Raw genomic sequence first — 17,458 nt, 5'->3', positions numbered from 1 at the left:
AGGGTCTTTCCTGGCAGAAATGTATAGGCATAGATAAAAAATGTCCACCAAATACCCGTGTGACTTGGAATAATAGGCTGTGAAAAGTAAATATTCGCCGTAATGGCTTGAGATTTACTGGCCGATGTGAATGCGTGATACATTGTGTAAAAATATCCATCTCACACGGCAGAAATTAATATGTAAAGCGCTTAGAGAACGTCAAGCGCTATATAAATCTCCCATATAAATAAATAAATCTGTGCTGGATCAAAACAACGTAAATACCGCTTCAATGACAAGACTCCAAGACCCCAGGGTAGCGCGACTCTTGTTGCTGCTAGCTTTCCACTGGGAGGAAGCAGCCCCAATTTCCCAGCCGTGAGATAACAAGAGTAAATGAAATGAAACTAATGGCAGTCCTTTAAAGCGCCCTGAGTTAAACAAACAAACATACTGCACGTTCTGATTTGGCCGAGGGTGCAAACAAACAGCTTTCCATTGTCACGTTGTTCCCTTTCTCACTTTGATTTAGGCCTCCATGTCTTTTGATTTCACACCAAAACGCTTGTTGCAGCCACAGCAACAATCCCCCTTTTCTTAAGAAAAATAACAAAACTAAACACCCAGCGTCAACTTTGGCGCACGCTCCAACGAGAAGATGTCGAGTTGACGCACTCTCTTCACCCCTGTAACAAAAGCGATGGCGTTAGATCCTGTTCTATCAAGTTCACACAGGACATTGCGAATGCAAAAGTCCCGTCGTTTTAAAGGAAAAGCAACTCGACGTCAAAAAAAAAGGTTTAAAAAAAATATAGAAGTTAGAAGTAGGACTAGGTGCAAAAGAAAGAAAGAAAGAAAGAAAGAGAGAAAGGAAGAAAAAAACGGAAAGAAAAAAAAAAAACACAAAAATAAATAAATAAAAAGGATGAACAAAAAAAAGGGGAGAAATGAAAGAACGAAAGTAAGAAAAGAAATAAATGAATTTTAAGAAAGAAGGAAATAAAGAAAGCGAAAGAACAAAAAAACGAAAGAAAGAAAGTAAGCAAAACTCGGGGTCTATTACCCACCCTGTTACCTGCCCGTCAAATAGAAGCCATTAGAGGGTATTCGGCGTGCGAAGAAACGAACGTAAGCCGGGTGTAGACGGATGACAAACACGAAAGAAGTCTTTTCGTGCCCTCTTGTTAGCTCATGGGTAGTGCTGTTTTCCTTCCCGACATTCTCTGCGCGCTGGCTCAAGCTCCGGGGCGGGTTTGTCAGTTTCTTCACATCACGTGACCGTAGGCGCCATGTTTTCTTTTACCTGTAGACTGCAGTTTCTGACCAAACATTGTGTGGCGGGTGGCACGATCGTAGTGAACATTTATGACTGAAGCGAACTAGTGGTGACATAGAAAATGACTTTGCGCAGAGAAGGCAGGAATTGGCACCAAATACTATGACTCGGTGACAAAATATACACAACAATGTGTACCAACTAACTTCAGGTCAAGACTGACTAAGAACCATCGAAAAATCGCAACCTGCCATCAAACGAATCGCGGTAAACTGAGATGAGCCAGTCATCCTGTTCAACCTTTCATTGCAACATTTTTATGTTTAATTTACCTACCCACGCACCGCAACACACAAACAAAAATCCCTGTCCTGTACTTCGCTCACATCACAATGATGCATCCAACTCAGTACAACTGTAGTCTGCATTTTGTCATGGCATTTTCAATTCAAATGAGTTAGCATACAACACATTATATGAATCAGAATCTGATCTCTGTTATGCCTCTTAAGCAAATATCGCTGATTTTTTACATTATTGGCACCAGAAATGCTTCAGAAAAGTGCAAAAAAGCTTAGGTTTCAACGCTGTAGGTTACTTGCCTTTGACTGAGTACCATGTCACAGATCTATGATATTACGCACAAAGTTAGAATGAAGTGATGTACTGGTCGGTTGCAAGAATCATCCAAGGAAGAGTAGGATAACTTGAAATTATTTAGTCTAGTTTCTTAACTGCTGCTAGTCTCTCCCATTCTATTAGTTTGTCTATTTAGTCTGGTAGCCTACTGTCTGTCCTGCTGCTAGTCTCTTCCATTTTGTCATCCTGACTAATTGTCTAGCTTCTGTCCTGTTGGTAATCTCCCCGCTTCTATATTCTTGTCTATTTAGTATAGTTTCTGTTCGTGCGCGCGTGTGTGTGCGTGCGTGCGTGCCGTGCGTGAGTGCGGGCGTCAGTGTGTCCGTGCTTACGTGCGTCAGTGCGTGCGTGCGTTTGTGCGTGCGCGTGCGTGCGTGTGTGGTTAAACTGTATATTTCCCCTCATTTTTAACATCTACCCCTCCCACGGCATCTGCACATTTGAACAAACATTTGACACGCACTCTGAAAGGAGACCAAAAGTACACTTTCCCCATGCTAAGCGTGAGGCAATCTTGACCTTTCCACTGGTCTTCATGTGGCCGAAAAAAGATTTAAGATGGGAGGAGAAACCCCACACTAGCTGTAATAACATGTGCAAAAACAGAAGCAATCCTAGTTCAAACGTTTAAGAGTAGTTCGTGTGTGTGTGTGTGTGTGTGTGTGTGTGTGTGTGTGTGTGTGTGTGTGTGTGTGTGTGTGTGTGTGTGTGTGTGTGTGTGTGTGTGTAAGAGAGAGAGTGAGAGAGAGTACGTATGTGTATGCCCGTGTGTATTTGTTTGCGTCTGTCTGTCTGTCTGTCTGTCTGTCTGTCTGTATGTATGTATGTATGTATGTATGTATGTATGTATGTATGTATGTATGTATGTATGTATGTATGTATGTATGTATGTATGTATGTATGTATGTATGTATGTATGTATGTATGTATGTATGTATGTATGTATGTATGTATGTATGTATGTATGTCTGTCTGTATGTATGTATGTATGTATGTATGTATGTATGTATGTATGTATGTATGTATGTATGTATGTATGTATGTATGTATGTATGTATGTATGTATGTATGTATGTATGTATGTATGTATGTGATTCAGAGAGAGAAAATCAACACCCAGTGCAACAAGATGTCAGCAAAAAAGGAACTGCATGTTTAGTGATATTAATCATCACTGTAAGAAAGCTGGGTGAGATTTCACACATAACCTACTGTGACGTCACTCGATGACGTCACAAGGACACCGATGAGGTTAAGACTCGACAGGGAGACAAAACCAAAAGAACTTATGGACCAAGCTAGAAGCTAAGAATTGCGTCAAAACGTTGACAATTAGGTTACAAATCAATATCAAACACACTTGACCAGTATCGGTGAAAAATTCTGATTTTCTATACTCGGTAAAACTTCCTTTTGAATACTCACGAGCATATTTCATTCGAGTAACCTGCAGCTGAAAATGTTGTGTGAATGCCATTCATGCGAACACGTTTAGTGTCCACGTCCTTCACGTAAAAAAAACCACAACCTTTCTGTAACACCTTTGATTCATAGGAAAAACTCCAGAATGTACCGTACATATTCCATGGGGAAATGTTAACAGATATCTGGGTCGCGTGATTATAGTGTCTTGAAGTGAGCTGACTTGACATCCTTCCGTAGGCATTGGTAAGTATTTCCAGAACCACAAATAATGTATCTTACTTACTTTACTTATTTATGCCTTTGACCCCGTCCGGGGCATAGGCCGCCAACAAGATATCTCTTGTTGACGTTTCTGTAACGGGTATTTTTTTCCATGGATGAGTTGTTAGCCCTTCGCACAACCCCCAACCTGGAGGGCCAGGGTGTATACTTTGTCTGGCCCCATTCACCTCAGACCTGTCCGGCGTGGTTACACCTGCCAGGAGCACTATGAAGGCTCCGGCCGGCATAGCTCTTTGGATCATCAGGGCACGCAAGCTGCTACGGCTACGCCACAGCAAGGCATATACACCAGTAGCAGATCTTACACTCCAGCCTTATTCATCTTTAACTTTAAGCAACTCTCAACCTGCGAAGAAGAAGTGGTAATGATGTTTTGATTGCACTTTCAACACATGTAAAGCCAAACACTCCAGATTTGTTTGTGTCCATTTCAGTTTGGTGTGACACGCTTAAAGTCTATCGTTAAATTAATTCTGGCAGGTCTACTGCGTGTGACAAGCGTCACTTAAGGGTGAGAAAACTATGGATGGGAGAAAGGAAGAAATGTGCTATTAAAACAACGTATTGCTTGCTCGGCGTCAGGCACGGAGCATACGCCCATCTGTGAACCTCCACAACACACGCGCACGCACGGACGCAAGTACGCACGCACACACACACACATACACACATACACATACACACACGCACGCGCGCACGCACGCACGCACGCACGCACGCACACACACACACGCACACACACACACACACACACACTCTCACACACACACACACACACACACACTCACCCTCACTCACGCGCAAGCATGCACACACACACAACACCCGCTCATTCAATCACATTTGCGCTCAGGCACACAAACACACACACACAGACACACACACACAGACACACACACACACACACACACACACACACACACACACACACACAGCGCACGAGTCGAATGCCTTGATTTACTTTAACTTTTCTGATTATACACGTACTTTCGTTTCGACAAGAAACAACAACTTACTAACTTACCTTACTTACTGACTTACTGACTGACTGACTGACTGACTGACTGACTGACCGACCGACCAACCGACCGACCGACCAACCAACCAACTAAATATCTTATTAAATATCTTACTAACTAACTAACCAATCAACCAACCAACTAACTACGAGTAACTAGCGCACTCACTCATTCACAACAATACCCACAAAACCTTCTTTATCTCAAAAAGAAATATTTCCTACTAGCGACCTTATTACGGCAACTCAAGTCACATCCTTGAAGAAGACTAAGAAATCCAAAATAGGAGGCAGAAAAAATATAATGACGTGGGCGCATGACGGTATTTGAACGTGCGTTTAAAAAAAATGGTTCTCGTGACGGGGACTATAAATGCCAGCACCCGTTATTGGGCCACCCTCAGAACGCAGCACACCGCCGGCTGAAGTGACATCACCGTCTTAAACGGTTCCTCGTCTACCCGTATATAAACTCGGGTACCCCACAAATTCACCTTTTCTTGCGGGATTTAAGCTATTCTCGTCCCGGCGACCTTTTCCAGTCAAGTCATTGGGGGTGAGTTTCAGTTTGATTTTATTTTTCTATTGACTGCTTTAACTGTCTTTGTTTATTTGATTGTTTGATTTTATCTTTCTATTGACTGCTTTAACTGTCTTTGTTTATTTGATTGTTTGATTTTATCTTTCTATTGACTGCTTTAACTGTCTTTGTTTATTTGATTGTTTGATTTTATCTTTCTATTGACTGCTTTAACTGTCTTTGTTTATTTGATTGTTTGATATTATCTTTCTATTGACTGCTTTAACTGTCTTTGTTTATTTGATTGTTTGATTTTATCTTTCTATTGACTGCTTTAACTGTCTTCGTTTATTTGATTGTTTGATTTTATCTTTCGATTTTTTTTAAATTCATAATTATTCACTGTTATAACTGTCACAGAAGTAAGATATGACTACGATTTTTCATAAAGAAAAGACTGTGAATGGAACCGTTATTTCCTTTGGCTTTAAGACCAAGACTCATGTTACACAACCGTTATTTCCCTTGGCTTTAAGACCAAGACTCATGTTACACAACCGTTATTTCCCTTGGCTTTAAGACCAAGACTCATGTTACACAACCGTTATTTCCTTTGGCTTTAAGACCAAGACTCATGTTACACAACCGTTGTTTCCTTTGGCTTTAAGACCAAGACTCATGTTACACAACCGTTCTTTCCTTTGGCTTTAAGACCAAGACTCATGTTACACAACCGTTATTTCCTTTGGCTTTAAGACCAAGACTCATGTTACACAACCGTTCTTTCCTTTGGCTTTAAGACCAAGACTCATGTTACACAACCGTTATTTCCTTTGGCTTTAAGACCAAGACTCATGTTACACAACCGTTCTTTCCTTTGGCTTTAAGACCAAGACTCATGTTACACAACCGTTCTTTCCTTTGGCTTTAAGACCAAGACTCATGTTACAAAACTTCAAATCTTAGTACCATATTTGAAAACACGTAGGTTTCAAATTCGAACACCTCGATTCTGTCTACCTGTTGCTATCCGCGGACAATGCCGCTTTAATTAAAATCTCTAATTGTTTAGGCAGGGATTCAGTTGACATATATCATGTTTGTAAGAACCGCCCTCCATAACTGGACAATTTGAAAGTGTTCCTTTTGTTTTTTGGGTTGTTTTTTTTAAATTGAAAACGACAAATTCGTTGTACTAATTAAAAACGACAGAATTATAGTATGTGAATGGAATCGGTCAAATGGCCGATTTTGTTCTGATTCTGGTCTAATATCTGACAGTGTGGATCAGTGAAGAAACTCAATTCTTGATCCCCTGCATCTAACCAGAAGTATGTGTAAAGGATAGTAATCGCTGATTAATCAAATCAAGAACTGTGACCCTCCACCACGAAATGAGTCGCATGTCACCTCGCGCGGTTCTGCGGTAGGCTTGATATAAGTCCGGGGAGTGTCTGGTAACAGTGTGAGGGTCACCTTAGTCACAGGCTTATAACTCAAACAGTTTTCGCTCTTTTCTAAAACGGTTTTTACCACTGGATAGGGCATAAAAAACTCTTTATGAAAATGTAAAAATATGAAACTCATGCAAAGGTGACATGCGACTCATTTCGTGGTGGAGGGTCAATTTGGGGACACATATTAGACTGGGGGGGTGGGGGGGGGGGAAGTAGAGAGAGAGAGAGAGAGAGAGAGGGAGAGAGAGAGAAGGAGGGAGAAGGAGAGAGGGAGAGAGAGACAAAAAGAGAGAGAGAGAGGGAGAGAGAGAGAGAGAGAAAGAGAGAGAGAGAGAGAGAGAGAGAGAGAGAGATAAAGAGAGAGAGAGAGAGAAACTGAAACTGAAACTGAAACTGAACTTTATTACCAAAGGATAGAGAGAAAGAGAGAGCGAGAGAGAGAGCGATAGAGAGAGAGAGAGAGAGAGAGAGAGAGAGAGAGAGAGAGAGAGAGAGAGAGAGAGAGAGAGAGAGAGAGAGAGAGAGAGAGAGAGAGAGAGAGAATCTGTGTTTGTCTAATTATTTCCAAACTGGCTTTCGTTCATTGCATTTAGGCGCACTGGGGAATAGTAAAGAGCTTGGCCATTGTTGTCAACCCCTGAAAGGCGAGTAATGTCCATGCAATGTTGACAACTGTTTCTACGCAAAATTCTTTGATTATTAAAGATCGTTTTCACCAACTTTGTCGTTGCTGGATTATTAATATGTATCAACCTCTTTGTCGATTGGGACGTTCTGTGTCTTTTTTTTCAATCAGTAAAATCTCTCTGTCTTTCTTTCTGCTGCATGTTTCAAAAATGCTTAATAATAACAAGGTAAGTATTCTGTAATGCAGGTAGCTTCGTAAATCAGCAACAATTTAGAGTGTCAGTTGTCTCTCCGGAAATCTGCAGGGAAAATGTAATTAACACACAGTCCCTCCCGTGTACACTGTTTGGCCCACAGTCTTAGATCTGACCATGCTTGTTGGCCCACAGTCTTAGATCTGACCATGCTTGTTGGCCCACAGTCTTAGATCTGACCATGCTTGTTGGCCCACAGTCTTAGATCTGACCATGCTTGTTGGCCCACAGTCTTAGATCTGACCATGCTTGTTGGCCCACAGTCTTAGATCTGACCATGCTTGTTGGCCCACAGTCTTAGGTCTGACCATGCTTGTTGGCCCACAGTCTTAGGTCTGACCATGCTTGTTGGCCCACAGTCTTAGATCTGACCATGCTTGTTGGCCCACAGTCTTAGATCTGACCATGCTTGTTGGCCCACAGTCATAGATCTGACCATGCTTGTTGGCCCACAGTCTTAGATCTGACCATGCTTGTTGGCCCACAGTCTTAGATCTGACCATGCTTGTTGGCCCACAGTCTTAGGTCTGACCATGCTTGTTGGCCCACAGTCTTAGATCTGACCATGCTTGTTGGCCCACAGTCTTAGATCTGACCATGCTTGTTGGCCCACAGTCTTAGGTCTGACATGCTTGTTGGCCCACAGTCTTAGATCTGACCATGCTTGTTGGCCCACAGTCTTAGATCTGACCATGCTTGTTGGCCCACAGTCTTAGATCTGACCATGCTTGTTGGCCCACAGTCTTAGATCTGACCATGCTTGTTGGCCCACAGTCTTAGATCTGACCATGCTTGTTGGCCCACAGTCTTAGGTCTGACCATGCTTGTTGGCCCACAGTCTTAGATCTGACCATGCTTGTTGGCCCACAGTCTTAGGTCTGACCATGCTTGTTGGCCCACAGTCTTAGGTCTGACCATGCTTGTTGGCCCACAGTCTTAGGTCTGACCATGCTAGTTGGCCCACAGTCTTAGATCTGACCATGCTTGTTGGCCCACAGTCTTAGGTCTGACCATGCTTGTTGGCCCACAGTCTTAGATCTGACCATGCTTGTTGGCCCACAGTCTTAGGTCTGACCATGCTTGTTGGCCCACAGTCTTAGGTCTGACCATGCTTGTTGGCCCACAGTCTTAGGTCTGACCATGCTAGTTGGCCCACAGTCTTAGGTCTGACCATGCTTGTTGGCCCACAGTCTTAGGTCTGACCATGCTTGTTGGCCCTCAGTCTTAGGTCTGACAATGCTAGTTGGCCCACAGTCTTAGATCTGACCATGCTTGTTGGCCCACAGTCTTAGATCTGACCATGCTTGTTGGCCCACAGTCTTAGGTCTGACCATGCTTGTTGGCCCACAGTCTTAGGTCTGACCATGCTTGTTGGCCCACAGCCTTAGATCTGACCATGCTTGTTGGCCCACAGTCTTAGGTCTGACCATGCTTGTTGGCCCACAGTCTTAGGTCTGACCATGCTTGTTGACCCACAGTCTTAGATCTGACCATGCTTGGCCCACAGTCTTAGATCTGACCATGCTTGTTGGCCCACAGTCTTAGATCTGACCATGCTTGTTGGCCCACAGTCTTAGATCTGACCATGCTTGTTGGCCCACAGTCTTAGATCTGACCATGCTTGTTGGCCCACAGTCTTAGATCTGACCATGCTTGTTGGCCCACAGTCTTAGATCTGACCATGCTTGTTGGCCCAAAGTCTTAGATCTGACCATGCTTGTTGGCCCACAGTCCTTTTTTTTTCTTTTTTTTTCCTTTTTTATTTCCCTTACACCTGTTCCTTGTCCCGGTGTGCACTCACGCCGCCCCGTCCCTGCACTCACTGTTCCATCCACATCTGAATTTCGTTCCGCAGTCTTAGATCTGACCATGCTTGTTGGCCCACAGTCTTAGATCTGACCATGCTTGTTACATGGGATAGACTGACCATGCTTGTTACATGGGATAGACTGACCATGCTTGTTACGTGGGATAGACTGACCATGCTTGTTACATGGGATAGACTGACCATGCTTGTTACATGGGATAGACTGACCATGCTTGTTACGTGGGATAGACTGACAATGCTTGTCACATGGGATAGACTGACCATGCTTGTTACATGGGATAGACTGACCATGCTTGTTACATGAGATAGACTGACCATGCTTGTTACATGGGATAGACTGACCATGCTTGTTACATGGGATAGACTGACCATGCTTGTTACATGGGATGGACTGACCATGCTTGTTACATGGGATAGACTGACCATGCTTGTTACGTGGGATGGACTTACCATGCTTGTTACATGGGATAGACTGACCATGCTTGTTACACGGGATAGACTGACCATGCTTGTTACATGGGATAGACTGACCATGTTTGTTACATGGGATAGACTGACCATGCTTGTTACACGGGATAGACTGACCATGCTTGTTACACGGGATAGACTGACCATGCTTGTTACACGGGATAGACTGACCATGCTTGTTACACGGGATAGACTGACCATGCTTGTTACACGGGATAGACTGACCATGCTTGTTACACGGGATAGACTGACCATGCTTGTTACACGGGATAGACTGACCATGCTTGTTACACGGGATAGACTGACCAAGCTTGTTACACGGGATAGACTGACCATGCTTGTTACACGGGATAGACTGACCACACGGGATAGACTGACCATGCTTGTTACACGGGATAGACTGACCATGCTTGTTACACGGGATAGACTGACCATGCTTGTTACACGGGATAGACTGACCATGCTTGTTACACGGGATAGACTGACCATGCTTGTTACACGGGATAGACTGACCATGCTTGTTACACGGGATAGACTGACCATGCTTGTTACACGGGATAAACTGACCATGCTTGTTACACGGGATAGACTGACCATGCTTGTTACACGGGATAGACTGACCATGCTTGTTACACGGGATAGACTGACCATGCTTGTTACACGGGATAAACTGACCATGCTTGTTACACGGGATAGACTGACCATGCTTGTTACACGGGATAGACTGACCATGCTTGCTACACGGGATAGACTGACCATGCTTGTTACACGGGATAGACTGACCATGCTTGTTACACGGGATAGACTGACCATGCTTGTTACACGGGATAGACTGACCATGCTTGTTACACGGGATAGACTGACCATGCTTGTTACACGTAGACTCACCATGCTTGTTACACGGGATAGACTGACCATGCTTGTTACACGGGATAGACTGACCATGCTTGTTACACGGGATAGACTGACCCTGCTTGTTACACGGGATAGACTGACCATGGCTCCACTTGGACACACACGAACAATCAGCTGCCTGGCTGCTATCTGTGCGGGGGGGGGGGGAGGTTGTATTCCATGTAGAAACCTAGGATAGATCTGACATGGTGAGCCGAATCGTCTACACACATCAAGGACAGTGCTTAAAGCCTTTGAAGTCAAAATACACTTGATTAAGCTTGATCAGGACACTTGAAACCCCTTTTTAAGACCCTTCCCACAATTCATAGCCTTTGTAAACTTAGCCCCATTTTAAGACTTCCTCTTCTTTAAGACCTATTTTTCTCAGATTTGGGGAGGTCTAAAAAAGGGGGTTCCCCTGTATGCTATTGCAAAGTTTCGTCTTCTTTTCAGAAATACCACAGCACAAGATGAAAGCCGTCAGCACAAAGTCGTCCACCCTGATAGCCCTCCTCCTGCAAGCCTGCCTCTTCCTCCAGCCAGTCGCTTCCACTGCCAAGTACCAGCAGTGGAGTCCGTCGGGTCAGACTCGCAGCACAGCGGTCAGGGACCCCTGGCCTGACGCAGGGAACCTGGTCTTCAGGACCAACACAGCCTCGGATCCCTGGACGAGGGCTACTGAGGATCCTTGGACGAACTCGGGGAATGTCGATTCCAGGACGAACCCTACCACGACGCCTGATCCGTGGACGAGGCCTACTCCCGATCCTTGGACGAACTCTGGAAGCGGAGTCAACTCTAGGGCGAACCCTATCACGACGCCTGATCCGTGGACGAGGCCTACTCCGGATCCTTGGACGAACTCTGGAAGCGGAGTCAACTCTAGGGCGAACCCTATCACGACACCTGATCCGTGGACGAGGCCTACTCCGGATCCTTGGACGAACTCGGGAAGCGGAGTCAACTCTAGGACAAACCCTACCACGACGCTTGACCCCTGGACGAAGCCGACTCAGGACCCTTGGACCAAGCCGAGTAGCATCGCCTCGCGAACCAACCCCACCCCCACCACCAGGAATCCCACCGGCACCACCCCCGACTTTGAGACCATCGACACCATCAACGTGATCAGCAGCAACTACTTCAGCAGGCGGCCCGACACGGGCAGATTGGGCGGCGCCAGTGGCAGTACTGACAGCTGTCAGCGAGCCATCAACGAGTGTTCGCTGTTCGGGGTGGAGCCTGCTGCTCTGGACAACGTGTATCAGGAGGCCTTCGCCACCTTGTTGCAGAAACAGCAACTCACTCACCAAGGTATGTGTGATCCGTGCAGAGACAGAGCAAAGCTTACAGGGTGGTGCCAAAAGTTTTGCATATCGGAAAACGTAAATTAATTATTCACATGGGCAGCGATTTTGATTTGACTTTGCGCCGACTAAAATCGCTTGATAGTTGGGGGAAAGTTGGCACAAAGTCTGTCATGTGAACGGCGCTTTAGAGCGGTACATTCGGATCGCACAAAAGAAAAACAGATGAAAAACAAAATGAAAAAAAAAAAAGTTTACTTGCCTCAGGCCTTCGAATTTTTGGTTTGGTATGTAGTTGCGTGTCCTTTGCTCCATATAACCGACAACACTTGGCGAGAGAGTAATGCGTACAAAGTCTGCAAGAAGTGGATTTGCATTGCTATCATGAACCGGCACGGTTGGCCGAGTGGTAAGGCGTCCACCCCGTGATCGGGAGGTCGTGGGTTCAAACCCCGGCCGGGTCATACCTAAGACTTTAAAATTGGCAATCTAGTGGCTGCTCCGCCTGGCGTCTGGCATTATGGGGTTAGTGCTAGGACTGGTTGGTCCGGTGCCAGAATAATGTGACTGGGTGAGACATGAAGCCTGTGCTGCGACTTCTGTCTTGTGTGTGGCGCACGTTATATGTTATATGGCCCTTCGTGGTCGGCTGGGCGTTAAGCAAACAAACAAACAAATTGCTATCATGTGTCTTCCTTTTCATACCATGTTACCGGTCACTTATTATTCATCTGCACTTTCAAACTTGCGGGTGGTATTACGCCGACCACAATGACCCCTCCTCAAGCCTCCCAACCGCCAAGTACCCAAGCGCAGGTCCCCCACAGACACATACAATGCTACCTACGTAGAAAAGGCACCCTCGGTACTAGCAAAAAAGCACCCCTATCTTGCAGGTGGCCTGTCATTGCAGGTATACTTTGATGCAGATACAGTCCTATCTTGCAGGTGGCCTGTCATTGCAGGTATACTTTGATGCAAATACAGTCCTATCTTGCAGGTGGCCTGTCATTGCAGGTATACTTTGATGCATATACAGTCCTATCTTGCAGGTGGCCTGTCATTGCAGGTATACTTTGATGCAGATACAGTCCTATCTTGCAGGTGGCCTGTCATTGCAGGTATAAAAATCTAAACAACGAAGTGACTGTGGTAAGATGAACAAAGTTAAAAAACAAAGGAATACTGTACTCACCAATACAAGAACGGGACAAGACGATACGAATTTTCGCTTATGGAAGCTTCATCAGGAAAAACAAGAACACAAAAGACAACAAAAAGCAGACGCAACACGGAACGAACAAGGTTTGAAAGAAAATGGAGGGGAAACACGCAAAAAAGGGGAGGAACTCTAGGAACGGAAATGAATGAAAGGGGAGAGAAGTGGTTGGATGATGTCATGGGCACAGGCATACTAGACTAAAAGTGATACACATTCATAAAAGGGGGGTGGGGGTGGGGACAGAGGAAATAAAAAAAAATAAAATAAAAAATAAAAAAATAAAAAAAATAAAAAAAAGGGGGTAGGGGGGGGGGAACAAACGTACGCACGCACACGCACACATACACACACACACACACACACACACACACACACAACCAAACACATGAAATCACACATAAACACACACACACATTCACACTCAAACACACACACACACACGTACTGTAAATCCACAGTATGTTTGGGGAATACAAGTACATCACATTTTCGCATTCAAACCATCAGGTGTGGATGTGCCCAGGAATAATATAAAATCGGACTCTACTTGTTTTCTGTCTGTGGAGGTGCTGTACATTTGCTATATTCAAATGTACAGCACCTCCACAGACAGAAAACAAGTAGAGTCCGATTTTATATTATTCCTGGGCACATCCACACCTGATGGTTTGAATGCGAAAATGTGATGTACTTGTATTCCCCAAACATACTGTGGATTTACAGTACGTGTGTGTGTGTGTGTTTGAGTGTGAATGTGTGTGTGTGTTTATGTGTGATTTCATGTGTTTGGTTGTGTGTGTGTGTGTGTGTGTGTGTGTGTGTGTGTATGTGTGCGTGTGCGTGCGTACGTTTGTTTCCCCCCCCCCCTACCCCCTTTTTTTATTTATTTATTTATTTATTTATTTATTTTTTATTTCCTCTGTCCCCACCCCCACCCCCCTTTTATGAATGTGTATCACTTTTAGTCTAGTATGCCTGTGCCCATGACATCATCCAACCACTTCTCTCCCCTTTCATTCATTTCCGTTCCTAGAGTTCCTTCCCTTTTTTGCGTGTTTCCCCTCCATTTTCTTTCAAACCTTGTTCGTTCCGTGTTGCGTCTGCTTTTTGTTGTCTTTTGTGTTCTTGTTTTTCCTGATGAAGCTTCCATAAGCGAAAATTCGTATCGTCTTGTCCCGTTCTTGTATTGGTGAGTACAGTATTCCTTTGTTTTTTAACATTGCAGGTATACTTTGATGCAGATACAGTCCTATCTTGCAGGTGGCCTGTCGTTGCAGGTATACTTTGATGCAGATACAGTCGAACCTGTCTATAACGACCACTAAAGGGTCCAACCAAAAGCGGCCGTTATACAGACGGGGTCGCTATGGAAAGGTGAATAAAATAGTGGTCGTAATGGGCAGCTGGTCGTTATCAAGAGGTGGTCGCCTGGGCAGGTCCAACTGAAGTAAACAAAGGGACAACAGAAAGTATCTTTTGGGGGGGAATTATGACATGTCAACAGTGGGACCGTTACATCGCAAGTACCACAGACTGTAAAAGTTTTCAGCACAGACATCATTATGGGATAACCTCATTACATTTTGTGATAAATTACCAGCTGTGTTAAAAGTAATTTGAAAAAGAAAAGACAGACAAATAACGTTAGGATTTTTTTCTCTCAGTAAGTCAATTGCTTTTCCATGAGTAACACTGTTTTTCAAGCAAAAATCTGTGACAGGAGTGGCAATGGAAAGATGGCCTTTGTTTTTACGTTAGCTTTATGTGACAGGGGAGGCTACTGTTCCTTTCACAGCAGACTCTGCACCCGAGTTGTTGGCCTTTAAAAGTCAACACCAGTGGATTGTAGAATTCTGTTTGTGATGGGGTCTGGTGGTTTCCGATTGTCTGTATGTTCATGGAAACCTTCGGGTTTGCATAACAGTTTGTATAGGGCTAAGAAATTAGCCCTAACATTTTCAATCCTGTTTGATTGCACTTCGCTTCCCGAGGTGATCGTAGTGTTTCGGCACACGGTTACATCTGGCGCTTGCGAGCAGGGATGGGACTCGGCATGATATGTTCAGATCAGGTAATGGCATAATATGACCACTGAACATTTTCGTGCTGTTCCCATTCTGCGAACTTGGGATGGACAGTGGTCCCCCGGTTCGGAACTTCGGGACGAAGTTCATTTCAAACGGGGGCGATTGTGACAGGGGAGGCTACCGCTCCTTTCACAGCATACTCTGCACCCGAGTTGTTGGCCTTTAAAAGTCAACACCAGTGGATTGTAGAATTCTGTTTGTGATGGGGTCTGGTGATTTCCGATTGTCTGTATGTTCATGGAAACCTTCGGGTTTGCATAACAGTTTTTATAGGGCTAAGAAATTAGCCCTAACATTTTCAATCCTGTTTGATTGCACTTCGCTTCCCGAGGTGATCGTAGTGTTTCGGCACACGGTTACATTTAAACTGTGTTGATCTGCTATCAACGCTGGTAAGAAGAATAAGAATAAGAATACTTTATTATCTCATAGAGAAATTCGGGGGTGGTACATAACAATAATACAAACAAGACATTGATTTTACATAAAACATATAGCACTATATAACATGGACATCTTTAAAGCACTGCGCTTACATATTCTCGCACACCTACGCGTATTGTTACAGATAATAAACTAGAGCTCCAAAGTTAAGCAATTGTTTATAAGCATTTATTAACTTTGTTCCATGATAGAATGTTATCAATAGTATCTATCCAACTCTGTCTATCTGGCTTCCCATGAGTACATATTCACGTGAATTTTTAAATATTGCGTTTCAGATTTCATATCAGGGTTGCTTAACTTTTTAGCACGAGTTAAGTCTTTTTGTCTTGATCAACGCTTTTCATGTCGCAAGTATATGCATAAGAGATAAGCCTTTATTTTCCTGACCTGCCTGACCATAAGGGGCGTTAATCCTGACTCCGTTATAGAAAGATAATACCGTACGTAGTGGTAGTCAAAGGTTGCGTAAGTTGCACAACCGGGTCAGAGTTTGCGGCGTTCCAGCCGCGAGATCATTACCGTAAACCTAGGCAAAATAACGATCTGCATGTAGTAAGCTTATTTGAAAGCGAGCCTCTTCTCGCCCGCGCTATAGTACGTAGTGGCAGCTGTGGCGTACAGTTACGTTGACGTTAAGCACGAGTGACTTAAAGTCCGTATTTTCTACTGCAGCCAACCTGAAGAAGGCGCGCGACCTGTTCATCAACCTGTTCAACCAGTTCATGATGAATCCTGACACGTTCGCGGACAGTCAGCCTTGTGCCGGTGCCAACGTTCCTGTCCTCATGCAGAACGATCCTGCCAACACACTCACTGACGCCAGGAGCATTCTGGATGTCAACGTGCCTCCTGTGAGTTTGTCTGTCTGGCGGTGGTTGAAACTGTTGCTTGTTGCTTGTTGTTGTTGTTGTTGTTGTTGTTGTTGTTGTTGTTGTTGTTTGTTGTTTGCTGTTTGTTGTTGTTGTTGTTGTTGTTGTTGTTGTTGTTGTTGTTGTGTGTGTATGTGTGTGTGTGTGTGTGTGTGTGTGTGTGTGTGTGTGTGTGTCTCCCTTTCTCTGTCTCTGTCTCTCTCTCTTTTTTCTCCCTCTTTTTCTCCCTCTCTCCTTTTCTCTCTCATTCTCTCTCTCTCTCTCTCTCTCTCTCTCTCTCTCTCTCTCTCTCTCTCTCTCTCTCTCTCTCTCTCTCTCTCTCTCTCTCTCTCTCTCTCAAAGTTCCATCATCATCATCATCATCTCTCTCTGTCTCTCTCTCTCTCTCTCTCTCTCTCTCTCTCTCTCTCTCTCTCTCTCTCTCTCTCTCTCTCTCTCTCTCTCTCTCTCTCACACACACACACACACACATATATACAAGCGTGAGCTGAATAAAGAAAAGCAACAACTCTGCTTCCATCATTATACTCGTTAACATATATGTTTCTTTACCTTACATTACCTTATTTTATCTCAATGTCTTTCTCTCAGTCTATCACTTACTTTTCTTCGTCCGTGCTTGCTTTCTTTCACGATTCCATGATGATAAGTAATGTTTAACGCCCTCAAGGTAAAACCATTAGGGGTATGTTCCTGGGTTTGACCGCGACTTTAGATGGGGGAAAAAAGGAGACAAAAAAATTTAAAAAATTAAAAAGGGCCACCGCAAGGGAGGGATGGTTGTCGCGCTCTTGCTCCCGGTCAACGAGGCCCCCGAGCCGGAGGTGGTTTCAAGTAGCGTCATGGAGTTAGT

At 44.4% G+C, this 17,458-nt stretch overlaps 1 protein-coding gene across 1 annotated transcript in view; it reads left to right on the top strand.

Annotated features, from left to right (window-relative positions):
- The first annotated feature begins 5,030 nt into the window (after nt 1-5,030).
- Nucleotides 5,031-17,458, top strand: part of LOC138963236 (uncharacterized) — a 49,977-nt gene continuing 37,549 nt past the window's right edge. The window contains exons 1-3 of the mRNA XM_070335295.1: nt 5,031-5,178; nt 11,127-11,987; nt 16,409-16,587. Of these exons, the coding sequence (XP_070191396.1) occupies nt 11,144-11,987; nt 16,409-16,587 (1,023 nt within the window). The 5' untranslated portion in view covers nt 5,031-5,178; nt 11,127-11,143. The remainder of the gene's footprint in view (nt 5,179-11,126; nt 11,988-16,408; nt 16,588-17,458) is intronic.

The sequence above is a fragment of the Littorina saxatilis genome, linkage group LG3 (assembly GCF_037325665.1).
Source record: "Littorina saxatilis isolate snail1 linkage group LG3, US_GU_Lsax_2.0, whole genome shotgun sequence".
Classification (NCBI taxonomy): Eukaryota; Metazoa; Mollusca; class Gastropoda; order Littorinimorpha; family Littorinidae; genus Littorina; species Littorina saxatilis.
The sequence above is the reverse complement of the archived record's forward strand: the minus strand, read 5'-3'. Positions and strand labels throughout refer to the sequence as shown.